The sequence below is a fragment of the Erinaceus europaeus genome, chromosome 18 (assembly GCF_950295315.1).
Source record: "Erinaceus europaeus chromosome 18, mEriEur2.1, whole genome shotgun sequence".
In the NCBI taxonomy this organism is placed as follows: Eukaryota; Metazoa; Chordata; class Mammalia; order Eulipotyphla; family Erinaceidae; genus Erinaceus; species Erinaceus europaeus.
Window position 1 is genome coordinate 12678618 of NC_080179.1, and position 18978 is coordinate 12697595.

At 37.6% G+C, this 18978-nt stretch overlaps 1 protein-coding gene across 6 annotated transcripts in view; it reads left to right on the plus strand.

The window, feature by feature from the left end:
• Positions 1-18978, plus strand: part of CCDC141 (coiled-coil domain containing 141) — a 214787-nt gene that overhangs the window by 185736 nt on the left and 10073 nt on the right. For all 6 annotated transcript variants that reach the window (XM_060177636.1, XM_060177639.1, XM_060177638.1 and 3 more), the window contains 5 exons: positions 5054-5194; positions 6371-6565; positions 8831-9014; positions 13282-13394; positions 17539-17655. In XM_060177636.1, coding sequence (XP_060033619.1) covers positions 5054-5194; positions 6371-6565; positions 8831-9014; positions 13282-13394; positions 17539-17655 — 750 coding nt within the window. The remainder of the gene's footprint in view (positions 1-5053; positions 5195-6370; positions 6566-8830; positions 9015-13281; positions 13395-17538; positions 17656-18978) is intronic.

The following is an 18978-nucleotide window of genomic DNA, read 5'->3' on the forward strand; positions in this document are numbered from 1 at the left end:
AAGGGAGGTACATACATTCTGAAGCAAACAGAAACACAATACCGTCAGTCCTGAAGTTGGTCCAATACTGGTCAGCCCTGAAGTTCTTATCCAGAATAGATTTTAAATATTATGGACTAGAACAATAGTGTTAAATCTCAGTCTTTCTCCATTCAAAATGTAGTTTTCAAGTGGGTTTTGACAAGCAGTTTTAACCCTCATGTTTAACAGACTTGATGGCATGTTCTAATAAGGAAAAAGTATATATACATTTTTATTTTCAATGCATATATTTCTCAATGGGTAGATCAATTAGACATGTTTTCACCTTGATTTTATTATCTTAATTTTAAATTTATTTTAGTTTTATTTATTTATAAAACATATCACCTTTTAGTTATTAAAAATTTTGGCCAACAAAATAGCTCAGCTGGTTCATGTACCTGCTTTGCCATACATTGCAGCCTGAACTCAAGAGTGACTTCCCCACCACACTGGAAGAAGCATCAATGCTAAAGTGTCTTTTCTTCTTCTTCTCCACCTGTTTGTCTCTCTCTAGCTGAAAACAAAGAAACAAAGAAACAGTCATCCCAAATGGTGAAACCCCAAAGGCAACTCTCAGAATTTTATTTTAGTTGTGGTAAAATGTGTATAACATAGGATTGGCAAAATAACTCACTTGGATAGTATTCTGCTTTGACATATTCACGACTCCAGTTCAAGCCTGTTCCCAACCAGCACGTTTCCCATCATCTCTAACAGATAACTTTGTATTCCTTAAGCAGTAACTCCCCGTTGAGGACTTGTTTTTCAGTAAAAAATTCTCTCATTCTTCAGATGTGCTCGCTTTCACGCATATACTGCAGATTGTGACTTCAGGAAAAGACTTCCTGACAAAGTTTTGAGAGCAGCCTCAGAACATTTACCTCATTTGTCCTTTCCCTCCAGAATCAAATACACGGCTATTAAAATAGCAGATATCAAAGGATTTCAATATTTGATGTTTCCTTGGATTTATTTTTTTACAGTGAATTTTGGTCCTTTAAATATTTTCTGAGTTTTAATAGAGATAGTTTTCAGATGATGAAACTGTATTTCTGTCTATTGCTTTAAAGCATTACTGATTTTTTAAAATAAATTTAATCAGTTTTATATGGTCTCTTCCTAGCCAATAAAATGGAAAAAAGGGAAAAATGAAAAATGGCTGCTAGGAGCAGTGGATTCGTAGAGCCTTCATTGAGCTCCAGCAATAACACTGGAGGCAAAAAAAAAAAAAATATATATATATATGTGTGTGTATATATATATATATATATATATATATACACACACACACACACACACACGCACACACACATATATATATGAGAAAGTAAGCATATTATATAGGACATGTTTGCTTTCTTTCATTGCAAGTCTAAAATCTAGCTTGTGCCAAACTTGTATTACTTTCTAAAATAATTTATTTTCTCTCACTGAAAATAATTTCAGTGTTTTCTGACTTGCCTTGTCATTACCCAAATTTATCAATCATATCATTGGCTATTCTTGCCATTAGTTATGACATTGATCATTATTGTATTAAACAATTACATATAATCTGAGGTTCATGTTTACCCTGTACTCCTTTTTGCTAATAATATGAATTATTTATCCTTCTTGAATATGAATATGTTTATTCTATATACAGGAAAGCACACAGCCTGTGTTTCATGAAAGTGACCAGCTTAGAATTTTGGTTCAGTGTTAAAAATCGAACCGTTTGTTCTCAGTCCCCTCAGAACCCATGCCCTGTGTTCAGTTCGTGTGCTCTGCACGTGAATTAGCATTACCATCATTGGCAACAACTGCTACTTTACGTTTCCATTTTTCCAGGACCCCTGGAGTTTATTGACTTTTCAGCAGTAAATCTCTTCTGAAAACTGAAAGATTTAGTTGATTTATTTAAATACTCATTTATTTACCTTTTATTTCGTTTCATATAATCAAATTTATATAGTCCCGTTGAATATAAAGATTTGGAACTTCATTGTGTTCCAAAAGAAAACTTCTGCAAATAATAATAAATGACTTTGTTTATATATTAGATCTTAATTAAATTCTTTTTTTTTGCTAAGGTATTATTTAATTTATTTTTTTAAATTTCTTTATTGGGGAATTAATGTTTTACATTCAATAATAAATACAATAGTTTGTACTGCATAACATTCCCCAGTTTTCCATATAACAATACAACCCCCACTAGGTCCTCTGTCATCCTTCTTGGATCTGTATTCTCCCCACCCACCCACCCCAGAGTGTTTTACTTTGGTGCAATACGCCAATTTCAGGTCAGGTTCTGCTTGTGTTTTTTTTTTCTGATCTGGTTTTTCAACTTCTGCCTGAAAGTGAGATCATCCCAAATTCATCCTTCTGTTTCTGACTTATTTCACTTAACATGAATTTTTCAAGGTCCATCCAAGATTGACTGAAAACAGTGAAGTCACCATTTTTTATAGCTGAGTAATAATATTCCATTATAAATATATATATATATATATATATATATATATACTGTATATATATACCACAACTTGCTCAGCCACTCATCTGTTGTTGGACACCTGGGTTGCTTCCATAAGGCTTCCTTTTAAAAATACAAAGTAATTTTTTTTATTTTTTATTTTTTAAATAATTTATTTCTTTATTGGGGAATTAATGCTTTACATTCAACAGTAAATACAATAGTTTGTACATGCATAACATTCCCCAGATTCCCATTTAACAATAAAACAATAAATTCTTTATTAAGTGGTTTAAAATGGTCATTTTTACCGATCAATATCTTTTCCCCTTTTCTGAATCTTATGCCCCTTTGGCCATCATTACTCATTTTCTTCCCATATTAAAGGTTTCCCATATGATAGGTTTAAGGTCCTTTTATTTCAACTTTTAAATGTTTTCTGAATGAAAATTCTGATAGGAAGCAATAAGAATAGGAACTTTCTCTTCTCTGTTTTCTGCTGCTGGATTAACTATTTTTAGGAAGTTGGAAAAGACATTCGTTGCTCCAGGTTTTATAGATCATTTAGTAAAGACTATGGGCAAGTAACGGAGTAGCAAGTTGTTGTGTGTGGTCTCAATGTCAACTTCAGCCTCTGGGAACTAGAGTAAATTTACACTCAACACCTGTAAGGGAACATTGGGAGATGGAAGGATCTGAGGCAAATCTTAGCATTCAGGACATTGAACAAGCAGGAAGAATAATATCAAATAAGTGCAAATAAGAAAATTGGTCATTAAATCTGTATGTCAGAAAGTTACTTGCATGAAGTCCAGAGAATATTCTGTAATTGTAATACTATGGTACAGATAAAAACAGAATGAAGGAAAATTTGTAATTAGTAATATCTGGAGAACGTGTTTGTGTTTATATTTTGTGTTCACTTCAAAGATTTATTTTTATTTTTTATTTATAAAATGGAAATATTGACAAGACTATAGGATAGGAGGGGTACATTTCCACACAAATCTCACCCCTAGAACTCCATATCCAATCCTCTCCCCTGATAGCTTCCCTATTCTTTATCTCTGTGGAAGTATGGACCCAAGATCATTATGGGATACAGAATGTGGAAAGTCTGGCTTCTGTAATTGCTTCTCCGCTGGACATATTGGCAGGTGGATCCATACCTCCAGCCTGTCTCTCTCTTTCCCTAGTGGGGCAGGGCCTTGGGGAGGCAGGTCTCCAGGACACATGGTGGGGTTGTCTGCCCAGGCTGAAAAGAGTTAACATATAAAGCTCACAAATTGTTGACTGTCATGAACCTAAAGGCAAGAATATTGTAGATGAATATTTGGGGTCTCCATTTTGGAAAAAGCTAGTAGGTCTACTTTAGGTATATTCCAAAGGGCCCATGACTTTACTAGTTTTTGCCTGAGCCTGACATCTCATATGCAGGTGGACCCAAGTTGTTGTCTGGGGAGATGGTATCATAGTTGGAAAGAGGGCTAGAAAGCTGGATCAGGGAAGAGAGTAGCTCCCAAATATGAGAAAAGTATATTAATATTTTTTATATTTATTTATTTTCCCTTTTGTTGCCCTTGTTGTTTTATTGTTGTAGTTATTATTGTTGTTCTTGATGTCATCGTTGTTGGTTAGGACAGAGAGAAATGGGAGTGAGGAGGGGAAGACAGAGAGGGGGAGAGAAAGATAGACACCTGAAGACCTGCTTCACCACCTGTGAAGCGACTCCCCTACAGGAGGGGAGCCGGGAGCTCGAACCGGGATCCTTACATCGGTCCTTGCACTTTGCGCCACTTGCACTTAACCTGCTCCACCACCGCCCTACTCCCATGAATATTGTTAACTGTAAACTTCATCAATTTGATCTTGGGCCCATATTCAGCATAGGAGCCTATGCAACCTCTGCATCCCTGTAGGTTTGGGCTTGCATTCTGTGGTCATGGCTCGGAACATACAAGGCTGCACAAATTTCAGGATCCATCTTCCTCGGGTGATAGGTAGAATGTGTTGTCCAACCTCCCATTGTTGAACATTCCCTACCATTGTTGAGCCACATTGAGGGCAAGGCACTATAGGGGCCCACAGAGGGGTCCATTATGTTTTTCCTGATGGAGATGACCAGTGATAGTGGAGAGAGGGATCTGTTGGATGTCTAGGCCCATCATGTCTGTGTGGGAATCCCAGGACTCCCTGACTAGGGCCCCAGGTGATGTAGTGGCCTGGTAGTGACTAAAGAGTCATCATTAAAGTATGCCAGTCTCAATTCCTTATTCAGCTTTTGTAGTCCTTACTTTGTTTAACAAGGTTAGCTTTGGAGTGATTGAGGGGCATGTAATAGGAGGTAGGTAAGGCAGGTATCCAGGTCTAAGTAGAAACTCTTTCAGTAGGTACTTTAAGGTGTCTTTTGAGGTCTTTCTACTTGCTTCATTTATTGACTTTCTGTTGAACAACTGTAATCACATTTTGAAGATCACAAATATTTTTGAAGTGGTTGGATATTCTGATTTGTTGCAAATGGATGTTAATATTCTCATTCTAAAGAAATTCCTCCTTTTTACTAAACTGCAGTTCAAAGAGTCATTCAAGGATATAAAAAAGAAATTCAACAACTTGAAGTTTAATTACACAAAGAAAAATGAAAGAGCTCGGAATCTAAAGACTCTTAAATATCAAATTCAACAAGTTGATATATATGCTGAAAAAATACAGGTATCAAGAATGTGGTGTATGTGTGAGTTTGTATGTGTTACTACAATTATTGTAAAGTCACTTTGAATTTTACTGATATTTAACAATTGCAGTTTTTATAAATTGGGAATGACAGTATAGCTTTCCATTTTTTACAGTTGGCTCCTTTGTGTCCATATAGAAAATTGGGTGTGGGTGGCTGAAGGACCTCACTTGGACAATGTTCTGCTTATTAATGTACCTTAACCAGGTTCGAGTCTGACCCCACCACCCTGAAGGAAGCTTTGGTGCTGGTCTTATTCACTGCCTCTCTGGTTCTGTGCCTTCTCTGTCTTTATCTGGAAAAAAATGTCTGTATGTTCATGTACATTTAAAAGTTTTATTAAAAATTGATTTCTGTCTTATGGCAGCTTCAAAATGGTTTCTGCCAAAGTTCCCCAATCTATCTGATTCTGTTTTTTCTTCGCACACATATGCAAACAAAACTTTTATGGGTTGGAGAAATAGCTCACTGGGTAAGACACCAGTTTTTGACATGCTTGCACACAGATTCATGTCTGGGAACCCTATGGGAGTACCAGGACCCTTGAAGCTGTTCTAAAGCTATGTCTCTGTCTCTCTATCTGAATACAAAAGCAGCCTGGGAGCAGTCAGATAGTGCATGTATGAGATACAGGGCTTGGGAGCAGTCAGATAGTGCATGTATGAGATTCAGGGATTGTAGACAGAGAGGGTGAGGGAGAAAAGGAACTTTTGGACAGCCCCCTTCTTTTCCTGGAGCCTGCCTATGTGATGAATTTCCTTCATTTCTGTTGCTTTTTGTACCTGCCTTGATTGTCACTGCTGGTTAGGTTATTTGAATGATTTTCTCAGGAGATAGTGAATTTATGGAGAATAATACAGCATTTGATTTTTATGATTATCTGCTTTTTTTTTTTTTTTTTACAAATCATGAAACTATTCTCAAAATCTGGAATAGCTCTTGTTACGTAGATTTTTCATATGCTGAATGTTAAATCAATAAATGGCCTAGCAATAAGCTCATTCTTTCCAAAAAGCATTTGTAACAATTTTGATCTAATGTATTTTAATGGAGGAATTTATGAAAGTTTCTCCAAGTTTTCTCTTAAATATTCAGTTACAAACCAACCTTAAAAATAAGGATTAAATGCTATTTTTAAAACCTTTTTTGTGCAGGTTTTGAAAAGAAAAATGGAAAAATTTGAGAATAAAATTTCAGATTCATTCATAAATTATCCAGTTAACAAAGCTGATGTCCTTTTGGAAGCCATGAAGGATTTGCAGAATCATGTCAATGAGTTTAACAAGGTTGTGACAGATTATAAGAAGAATTTGGACTTAACCGCACATCTCCAGGAGATGATAGAAGAGGTACTCTCCTCTTGTCATGGTATTGTGCTGTAATGTTGTTTAAAAAGGTACTTTTCTGCTTTAAAACAATGCTTTAGGGGCTTGGGGCCCTAGTATATGGTGAGGGCAAGGGACCTAGGGTAGTGGAAGGTCTGTCTCCCACACATCTAGACACTGATCATGGGCAGATAGTGGGCTGTACCTGTGAGTCAAGAACTCTACTAGAAATCACCCCCCCCCATAAACAACATTAAAATAACAGCAAAGAAAAGGAAAACAATGTTTCAGTAACAATTACTGTCATTAAATTTAAGTAACATGCTTCTATTCGTGATTACTTCCTTTTTTATCTTTTCTTTCTAATTTTCATTAGATAGGACAGAGAGAAATTGAGAGAGGAAGAGGAGATAGGGAGAGAGGGGGCTGGGTGATGGCGCACCTGGTTGAGTGCACATGTTACAATACACAAGAGCCCAGGTTTGAGCCCCTGGCGCCCACCTGCAGAGGGAAAGCTTTGTGAGTGGCGAAGCAGTGTTACAGGTGTCTCTCTCTCGCCCTCTCTATCGCCCCTCTCCCCTCAATTTCTGACTGTCTTGAGCCAGTAAATAAATAAAATTTTAAAAATGGTGGGAAGAGAGAAAGAGAGACACTTACAGACCTGCTTCACCACTCTTGAAACAGTCCCCTTGCAGGTGGGGACCAGGGGCTCAAACCTGAGTCCTTGAGCTCAGTAAGATGTGTGCTTAATCTGGTACACTACCTCCTGGCCCCCATGATTACTTCCTTAGCATAATCTCCTAGAGAAGAACTGCTGGACAAATAGGGATGACTGTTACGGAATTTTGATGATATTACTCTTCAGAAAGATACTGTTACACTCACTAGCAATAGATGAAACTTTCTTTTCTCAATAATCTTATCAACTGAAGATACTTACGGCATTATATCTACTGGTGGATGTCTGTTTAAAAAACTCAAAGTCACTTCAGTATTCCACAGACATTGAAATACTTTTAAAAAGTTGATACTGAGGTTTTTCAGATACAAAATTTGCTACTGATATTATTCAGTTTTGTTAGAATAAATGGCAAAATATATGCAAAACCCATGAGACTTGACAGGTTAAAGTTATTATTTGCACACGTCATATTGAAGAAACTGTACACTAGAAGTCTTTGAGTGTTCTCTGTAGGCCGTTATTCTGAGATACAAAATGTCTCTATACCACTAATACAGTTGAGTTTTAGATTTAACACCACGTTAGGAGGGATCATGATGATTATTCTTCCATAGCTGATATATAGGTTTGCTGTGACTTTGTGACACTTATTAAAACCAGCTGCGAACATAATTCTGTGTTTCTATTTCTCAATCAGTATAAGTGCTTCTGGCCTTGACTGGACACTTTCTTTCCATCATAGTTATTTATTGCTAGTGATAAACTGTTTCACTTATTCATTGTGTTTTTGAAATTATGTGAGTATCTCCTACTCATAAAGGTCAAATGCTGTCCTATAGATGGCACTTCTTTAATCCATTTTTTAAATACCATTCCTAAATCAGAATTTAATTATTTGCGCCCCTCAGACAATGTTTGTATATCGTTAAGGGTTTCAGTTTATGAGGCTAGATTTTGTGATTTTTGACTTTATTTACTGTTATTAGATGTATAGATTATTTGAGGAAGCCACATGTTTTTTGTTTGTTTTTTTAGTATTAAACCATTCTTTTTTTTTAAATATATTTATTTTCCCTTTTGTTGCCCTTTTTTATTATTATAGTTATTATTGATGTCATTGTTGTCAGATAGGACAGAGAGAAATGGAGAGAGGAGGGTATGACAGAGGGCGGAGAGAAAGACAGATACCTGCAGACCTGCTTCACCGTCTGTGAAGTGATTCCCCTGCAGGTGGGGAGATGGGGGCTCGAACCAGCATCCTTAGGCTGGTCCCTGTGCTTTGCACCACCTGCGCTTAATCCACTGTTCTACTGCCCGACTCCCTGTATTAAACCATTCTTGTAAGTTTGCAAGATTTCTCTTAAGAATTGTACTCCAGGCAAATATAAGAAGGCAGGAGTCCTCCGAACCAAGTCTGTTTCTATACTTTTCATGTGCATAAATACGTAATCAGGTTTTGACATTTTACTTATTATAAATCACTTCAATGTTCAAATGAATATGAATACAAAGTGTGAGGAAATTGAAATACAATTATCTCAGTGGTCAAAGTGAAAAATCTCGAAGAGTGGTGCCTTTAACCAGTGCTTTGTCCCATTTTAATTCAGTGCCACTTTTGGTATGAAGATGCAAGTGCCACTGTTATCAGAGTCGGGAAATACTCCACAGGGTGCAAAACAAAGGAAGCTGTGCAGATTCTCTACCAACAATTTAACAAATTTATCACGCCCTCAGTACCTCAGCAAGAAAGAAGGATCCAGGAGATCTGTGACCTTGCACAACGTTTATATGGTGAATTTTCTTTTTTCTTTTTACTTACCATTTCTTTACCTTTCCTTATATTTACTTTCCTTTATTTTTTTATTAGGAGGTTAATGGTTTGTAATAGAGTTGTTAGCACATGGATATAGTTTCTCATCTCACCAAGATAGATGTCTGCAAAATACTCCCACCTCTGAGTCAGCTTCACTATTGAATAGTAGGACCAAAAACCTCCCTTCCCCATACCTCCCCACTCTTCACCCAGAGTTCTTTGCTGTAGTGCAACAAACCAAACCAGTCCCAAGTTTAACTTGATGTTTTCCTTTTCTGTCCTTGTTCTGTGTCACTCATGGGCATAACTTATTAATACTACTTTTTCTGGCTTATCTCACTTAATATGATTCCTTCAGGTTCTATCCATGATGAGGTGAAGTAGGTGAATTCATCGTTTTTAATAGCTGAGTACTATATATATATATATATCACAACCTTCTCAGCCACTCATATGTTGTTGGACACCTGGGTTGCTTCCAAGTTTGGGCTATTGTAAATTGTGCTGCTATAAACATAGGTATACATAAGTCTTTTTGGATGAGTGTGTTTGATTTCTTAGGACATATCCCCAGGAGAGAAATTGTCAGGTCATTGGGTAGGTCCAGTTCTAACCTTCTGAGAGTTTTCCAGATTGCTTTCCACAGGGCCTGGAGCAATTTACATTTCTACCAGCAGTGCAGTTTACCCTCCAACCTCTCCAACATTTATTGTTACTACCCTTTCTGATGTATGGACATTCCCACAATCTTATTGTTGGCCTTATTTATATCTCTCTAATAATCAGTGACATTGAGAATTTTTTTCACGTCTGATAGTCCTTTGTAAAATAAAGGAATTAAAAGGATGCAGGTTGGAAGAGAAGTCAAACTGTCACTGTGTGTAAATAATAAGATAGTATACATAGAAAGTTGTAAAGAATCGATCTGGAATCTCCTGGAAATCATTGAGCAATCTAGTAGAGTGGCAGATTACAGGATTAATATATAAAAATCAGTGTCATTTCTCTATGTAAACATTAAGTCAGAAGAAGAAGAAGTTCAGAAAGCTATCCATATGCAGTAGAGGCAAAAAGCAGTAAAATATCAGAGTAAACCTAAAAAAATAAGTGCAAGACTTGTATACTAAAATTTTTGAGTCACTAGTCAAGGAAAAAGAAAAATTCAAATAGGAAAATACAAAGAAAAAATTCCATGTTCATTGATGATGAGACTTAAAGTCATCAAAATGACTGTTCTATCCAGAGCCATATACAGATATAAAACAGTCAGCCCCCATTAAGGTCTTAACAAACTTCTTTAAAAGAATAGAACAAAAGCTATAAATGTTTATCTGGAATCAGGCCCACCCTCCTCAACTCTGATTCTCTTCCAATATTTTCCAGTTATGCCTGGGATATGACTTTGAGCCAAATTATCCAATCATTTTTTAAATTTTTTTAAAATTTATTTTTATTTATTTCCTTTTGTTGCCCTAGTTGTTGTTGTTGTAGTTATTGATGTCGTCGTTGTTGGATAGGACAGAGAAATGGAGAGAGGAGGGGAAGACAGAAAGGGAGAGAAAGACACCTGCAGACTTGTTTCACCGCTTGTGAAGCGACTCTCCTGCAGGTGGGGAGCCGGGGGCTCGAACTGGGATCCTTCCACAGGTCCTTGTGCTTTGCACCACCTGCACTACCTCTCAACTCCCCTTACTATAATTTCTATTTAAGTGCACTAAGATCTAGTGAAGGCACTCTTCTCTCATGCTACTGTATGTATTTCCCTCTGTTATTGCACTTTTTTTTTTATTTTGCTAAGGCACTGCTCAGCTCTGGCTTATGTTATGTTGCATTACCTTTATGCTATCTACCCCTGCTCTGTTTTATTTTATTTTTCATTCTGGCATACTTACCCATTTAATTTTCTTCGTCTTTATTGACCATAATAAGCTCCTTGAGGGAATGGGGAGTATATTTTCATCACTGAATTTTGGTACTTATTCAGTTTTAGAATATGGTAACTACTCCCTAATGTCCCATAAAAATTAATTTCCCATTTATACCCAGCTTTATTTGAATATCTGGTCTATATCACCAGCTAATACAATTATTTGTTGTCTCATTGTCCTTATCACCTATAAAAGAAAGAGAAGGAATTTCTACTCTCAGTTCACTGGTTAGTGATACATAGTACACCTTTAACAAAGATTTGATGAGTAAATGAATTATTTATTGAGTAGTATACATGAGTATTCATCAGTTCCATGTAGAATTTATGCATTTTTAAAACTTTGCATCAAGTAAGATAGCTTAGGAATAGTATATTAATCATTGCAGGGGCTAGGCAGTGACACAGCCAGTTGAGTGCACATGTTACAATGCACAGGGACCCAGGTTTAAGCTCCTGGTTCCCACCTGCAGGGGGAAAGCTTTGCAGGTAGTGAAGCAGTGCAGTAGGTGTGCTTCTTGCTCTCTCCTTATTTGTCTCCCCCTTTTCCTCTCAAGTTCATTCTGTCTCTATCCAAAAATAAATAAATATTAAAAACAAAACTGTTGTAGTCCACTCAAACTTTTTTTTTTGAGCTCAGAATATTAATGCCAACAGACTTAACTCACCAGAACTGGGGGTTTTGTTATGTAAAATGAACTATGATTAACATGAAAACAAATGCCTAGTTCTTCACACCTAGAAGTCATAGTATGGTAAACGCTGGTACAAAAGTACAAAAAGTGTGTTTACATTTTCCAATGCTGCTATAACAAAACAGAAACTTTAGGTGGTCTAAACGTGAACAGAAATGTATTTTCTCACAATTCTGAAGACTGGAAGTACAAGATCTAGGGTTCTACCCTAATGGCTTCTTTTTTAGAACATTTTTTAACTTTTGAAAGATTTCCAAATAGTTACATTTACAGGTACCATATTTTAAGATTTCAATTTAAAATATTTTGGGAGAATTAAATCAGTGTATAACAAAGTACTATACAACTTTATCCTAAACTGTAGAGTCTGACTGTCCTACATTCAAGTCATTCAGATCCCCGCTTCTTCATTTCTTGTCTGAGCTACCTGAAAAACCTCTTTTAGACTCAAGTTCCTCATTTGTAAAATGCATTTGAACATACCCAAGAATTAGCCTGCATCATGTATATAAGGGCTTTAGGCCTAGGCAGATGGTAAATGCTCACCACATGGTGGCTATATTATATTATTATCCCATTACGGACAGTTAAAATCAATTGAGAAAGCTCAATATTTTGTTTACAAAGATATTGGCAATTGGGGGTAGAACTTGAAGAGCAGATAAGGTTTTTGCTATAGAAATGGGAGAAAAGAGAGGCATTTCTGGAGTAAGAAATAATACTTAATTGCTGCTGTGGGAATTTTGAAGGAAATTTAAAATTCATGTCTAGAGCGCTAGGGAGAGAGCTTTATGGCTATGCAAAAGAATTTCTTACTCGGGGCTGGGTGGTGGCACAGCTGGTTGAGCACACATGTTATAGTGCACGAGGACCTGGGTTCAAGCCCCCATTCCTCACTTGCAGGGGGAAAGCTTCATGAATGGTGAAGCAATGCTGCAGGTATCTCTCTGTCTCTCTTTCCATCTCCCTCTTCTCTCTCCATTGCTGGCTGTCTAGCCAATAAATAAATAAAGATGATAAAAATATTTTAAAAAAAGATTAAAAACAAGAATTTCATACTCGAGACTCCAAAGTCCCAGATTCAGTGCCCAGCACAGATAAACCAGAGGGAGGCAGTGTGCACTTCTATGCATGGTCATTTAGTTGGATTATTTTGGCATTCATTGAAATTTTTGGTACATCTTCCCAGAGAGATAAAGAATAGGGAAGTTTCTAATGGAGCAATGGGACACAGAACTCTGGTTGTGGGAACTGTATGGAACTGTACCCTTGTTATCTTGTTACTCATTATTAAATCACTAATAAAACTAATAAAATGAAATAAAGAAGGGGGAAAGGGAATTTGCAAGTGGTCTCATCTCTGTATATGTTTAAGTAAAGTTATTATTTAAGGACTGATCGCCCAATAATGGTTATGCTGCTATATTCCCCAAACCCTTTTTGTTTTGTTTCCAAAATCTAAAACAAATACTTCCTTCTAATATATCATTTCTCTTTTATTAAAAAGAAAATCTTTACCTATGAAATGTATGTACACAGTAGCTTTATATCCATTTGAAATGCTGACTTTATTTTTTTAACCAACAAAATACTATTGTCTACATAGTTTTATCTCTTCCACAGGCTTGGAAGAAGGGCAAAAATATGTGGAGAAAACAGTGGCAAAGCACAATGAGGTGCTTGAATCTGTTACTGAATTATGTAGCACTCTCTCAGAGCTTGAAGAAAAACTGAAGGTAATTTCTTGTCAGGATATGTATTTTCAAGTGATTTAAATAAAAATGTGTTGATCAAGTGTCTTCCAGTACAAAGATGTTCTCATAGGAATTCTCAAAGGACATAATGTACACATTTGTTTCCCAGCATTCTAACACAATGATCTGGGCATTTCTGATAATTAATTCTGTTTCTTTTCCCATTACTTCAGAGAAAAATGTTGCTGGGAGTGAAGGCTAAACACCATTAAGTTGTCTCATTTACATTTTCATGGATCATATCCTAAAGGGTAAATGTATGCCATTAAAATAGAAGTAAAGGCTATACTAGGTAGCCTTATATTTTCATTTGTAAATAATTGACCTAAGGTGTATTTTTTTCCTAAACTGATGTTCCAGATATAAAAAACTAGACTTCAGGTATTAGAATCACAGAATTCATGAACATCTTAAACCAGTCATGAGTATCTTTCATGAAATAATAAATTCATAGAAAATATAATGAAAATATATTTACATCTACATCTAGGCAAAATCCAATTAGAAGAGAGAATGGCCTATACTGTTTAGACTGCTTTGTCCAGGACATGCAAAAGTGATTTCGTTGGTGCTGTTTTAACAGCTGACTGAAGAAAACTTTTGGTGAAGCAGAGAATGGCAGTTTAATTAAAATCATTGGTTGGTATAAAAAAAAATAGCTAACCCAGAATACCAACTCTCCAAATTATTGTATTTGTGATTGGGATAAATTACTTAATCTCAATGAGTCTTAGTTTCTTGAACCATGAGATATAAGAAGTAGGGGAGGTGGTCACAGACTGGCCCTGGACACTGTTGTGGTGAACACTGTTACTGAGACATAATGGTGCAGTTATAGTCTAGAGAAGAATGATATTTTTATAATGAATGAACTAATTTTAGCAGAGCACTGCTCAGCTCTGGTTTATGATGGTGCTGGGGGTTGATCCTGGGACATCAGAGCTCCGGCATCAAAGTCTGTAGCATAACCACTATGCTATCTCCCTAGCTGTAAGAATTATAGTGTGTTTTTTTCCCCACCAACCATTCTGTATGAGTTGCCTTGTCATAAATTTAAGCTTCTATTTCATTCAAAATAGTCTGCTGGGTGACTGTGGTTGGAGAGCTCTCTGAGTAGTAATTCTCAGGACTTGCAGGAATGTGGTCCTGAGTTTGGCTTCTGGCATTACATCTACCGGAGTGACGCTCTGGTTTTCTTTCATGAAAATCAGTATATAAATCTAGGAAAATAGTTTGCTAGGTTTCAATTCAGTTGGTGTCCATCCAAAATATTTTGTTTAGTAATCTCTACTCTCAGGCCTAGGAGATAGTATAATAATTATACAAAAGACTTTCTTGCCTGAAATTTTCCTGTTTGAGACTCAGAGATCTTAGGTTCAGACCCAGGTTTTTGGGGAGGGAGGAAAGTAGGGAAGGGAAAATAGAGGGGAGGGAGAGAGATGGGAGAGAAGGAGAGACATCTCGAAGGAGAAGTTCTAATGCTTGGTGGAGGGGATGGTAGAGAGCTATTCCCTTATTATATCATCATCTTATAAATCACTATTCAATCACTAGCAAATCAAATAAACTTAAACACAAGGCCTTCCAATGTTTTGAGATTTGTTTTCCCAAAGGACTATGCATCTGTATCCTTCACAGGGTTCTGTCTCCCTTGTCTATAGCTCCATGCTCCCAGGTTTTTTTTGCTTCTAAACCTTTACTTCAAACACATAGACTTATATTTCTGTTTATTTAAATCTCACCATCTCTCAAAGACAAAGACAAATGCCTCCACTTCTACAACCCTTTCCTTGTCTTTTTTTTTTTTTAATTGCCACCAGGGTTATCTCTGGGGCCCTGTGCCGGCACTACAAGTACACCATTCCCAGAGGCCATCTTCCCTTTTTTTTTTTTCTTTCCTTTATAATTTTTATTATATAGGACAGAGAGAAATTGAGAGAGGACAGGGAGATAGAGGGAGAGAAAGCTAGACCCCTGCAGACCTGTTTTATAGCTTGCAGGTTGGGAGCAGGGGCTCAAACCTGGGTACTTGTGCTTGGTAATGTGTGTGCTTAACTGGGCGTATCACTACCCAGCCCCCAACCCTTCCCTTGTTTTTAGCATTTTATTATGTCTCAGAACACAGATCTTCTTTGCCAAAGTCACAGATAACTACCACTGCTCTTTCACTTAAGTACAAATGAGAAACCTCTTAGTTTTGCATGTGGCACTAAGCAGTTCTACAGAAAGAGTCGTGGCATTTGCAGTCAGATGCTCTACTGTGAGCTATACCCCCAATGGAATTTGTGGGAAATGCTGAGAGGGTTGGTGGAGAGAGTAGTTTTTCAGTAACTCAGAAAGGTTTGATGTGTGTGGATACTGAAGTGAAGAAGGGCCTCTTCGGCAAAAGAACTAGACATCAACCAACACTGCCTCAGTGAGTTACAGCTGAACAAAAGCTGGTCTGAGAATGCCTGCTAACACTCCACAGATATTTATCACAGGAGCATAAGCACCTAGTCTGTCTTAAGGTTTTGGTGCTCTGGCTCTCTTTTGTAGGGGTGGCTAAAAAGCAGATCCAGAAATCTTTTGTTAAGACTGAAAGTGATAAAAATTCTTTGTAGAGATCCAGACACCAGCTCACAAAGTCCCGGCTCAAGTGCCAGCACCACATAGGGGCAGGAGCTGCATCAATAGTGGGGCAGTGGTGTAACCCCTTTCTTTTCTTTTCTCTCTCTTACTCTCCTTTCTCAAAATGAAAACAGTTGGGCACAGAAGCCCCTCAGCAGTGCAGTAGCTCGGTGCCTGCACTATGAATCCACTGCTCCTGAAGGCTATTCCCTCCCCCCCTTTTGTTGCCCTTGTTGACTGTTGTCGTTGTTGTTATTGTTGTTGTCATTGATCTCATTGTTGTTGGATAGGACAGAGAGAAATCGAGCAAGGAAGGGAAGACAGAGAGAGGGAGAGAAAGATTGACACCTGCAGACCTGCTTCACCACCTGTGAAGCGACTCCCCTGCAGGTGGATAGCCGGGGGCTTGAACCAGGATTCTTACACTGGTCCTTGCGCTTTGCGCCACCTGTGCTTAACCCGCTGCTCCACTGCCAGACGCCTTTTTCCCCCCATACACATCACATTAATGACTCCTAAGTAACCTGATATTGGAGATTAGGCAAATGTTATTTTCTTTGTTTCAGAAATGAAGTTTAAAGAGGCCAGAAGTGGTGTGCTTGGGGTCTGACCATCAGTAATAATGTGTCTGGAATTGGAACTGGTATAGAGTTCAAAACCTGGCATTCTTTTCAGAACTGCTGCCATTTTGTAAGATGCATAGAAAAATAGCTAAGGCAGAATGATTTGTCCAGTTCAAATTTTAGAATTGAGACTTAAGATTGAATCACCACAGAAGTGTGTGTCTCCAAGTCCTGAGTCAAAGTAGCAAGTGCACTTTAAGGAATATTGCTTTTTCTTTTAAGTTCCAGCTAATAACCTAATAGAAAATCTGTTGCAATATAGTCATCCAGAGACTGGCGTTTTGTTCCTTGCTGTAACTCCTTGTTTTGACTTTCACTAAGCCTTAGCCCACACAATGACTCCACAGCAGTGTGTAACTCACTGTACTTCTACAAATAGAGTGGATATTCACTTGCACAAAATGTCCTTTGTCCTCTCTTCGACGCCACACTCAATACTCCCTCTTCTCATCAGTCCCCCAAACATTTTGTTTGTGCAAATTCTCGGTCCCCCACCTCTGTGCTTCCCCACCAGAGATTTTTATTCATTTCTACCTTGTTGCTGCTCCCCCCAGACTCTCCAAATGATTTGAAATGTCACGCACAGTGGCTTTGTTCTCTCGAGAATGTGCCTATAGGTGCATCCTGTTGCGACAGTGCTTTTTATTTCCTGCTGGGACTTCGAACAGCTCATTTTACTTGGCAATGAACTCCATCAACAGAGAGCTGTGAGGAGGGGGACTGTGAGCTTAGAGGGATTCTTTATAAATCACATCATGGCAGTATGTATGTCTCCAGTGAATGCGTTTAATGGAAGCTTGCATGTGACCTACACTGTCCTCCAGGTGGTGGTTGTACTGCACTGTTCCTCCTGCTTTTCTGGCCAAGTTCATACTAACCATCACTCTCAACAGCAGGGAGATGTTTTAGAGATGAATCTGAATTTGGAAGACTTCCATGATGACTATGTTGGCCTACTGAAAGAACCAGTGAGAAGTAAGCAGACAATATTCAGTGAAGAAATGAATAAGGTAAAGAAAACTATATAACCTTCTATTTGAGGATAGAATCATTATGTACTTTTTAATGTAAATTAAATGGAGACGTCTTGTCTATCTGAATCTCAAGCCTCCTAATCTAAATGCAACATGAATTTCCTTTTCCTTTCCTCACCTTTCTACATATGCATCCTTCTTCATTCACCTATGTTATTTCCCTGAGCCCCTTCTGTTACACTGGGACTGTAGTTTTCCATAGTAGCATTTGAACGGTCATTCAATCTCCATACTCTTAGTCTAGTCTACATTTATTTCTCCCATCTATAACTTTCCTTCCCTTTGCCATTTTATATTCAATTCTAGAATCAAATTTTTACTTCTTCCTCTTTACCATACTGTGATTTTGTCTTCTTTTTCCTTTTTTTATTAGTGATTAAATAGTGATTGACAAGATTGTGGGATAAGAGGGATACAATTCCATACAATTCCCACCCCCAGAGTCCCCTCCATTGGAAGCTTCTCTGTTCTTTACCCCTCTGGGAGTATGAACCCAAAGTCATTGTGGGAGCCAGAAGGTGGGGGGTTTGGTTTCTGTAATTGCTTCTCCACTGGACATGGGCGTTGACAACTTGATCCATACTCCCAGCCTGTTTCTTTTTTTCCATAGTGGGTCGGGACTCTAAGGAGGTGTAGTTTCCGAACACATCAGTGTGGTCATCTGCCCGGGGCAGTCAGGTTGGCCTATTTTTTTTTTAAATTAAAAATGCAGCAGGGATTGACTGGAATTAGACAATTAGTCAAAGCAATGTACTACTAAGAGACTAGTGATGGTCTTTTACCCTCAGGGTGATCACCAAAGCTAAATTCACAGTAATATCTGAAAAATCCGTAGATTAAATGGATGCATTCAGTAGTAAGAGTCTTGACTATAGTCACAGAACTGTTTGTTAGAAAATAAAATTTCGGAAGTCGGGCTGTAGCGCAGCGGGTTAAGCGCAGGTGGCGCAAAGCACAAGGACCGGCATAAGGATCCTGGTTCGAACCCCGGCTCCCCACCTGCAGGGGAGTCGCTTCACAGGCGGTGAAGCAGGTCTGCAGGTGTCTATCTTTCTCTCCCCCTCTCTGTCTTCCCCTCCTCTCTCCGTTTCTCTCTGTCCTATCCAACAACGACAACAACAATAATAACTACAACAATAAAACAACAAGGGCAACAAAAGGGAATAAATAAATAAAATAAAATATTTTTTAAAAATTAAAAAAAAAAGAAAAGAAAATTTCATGAAGAGATTTATCAGTCATTTGAATAAGTCTTACTTTACAATTGACACTGAGGCCAAAAGAGATTAAATATTATTC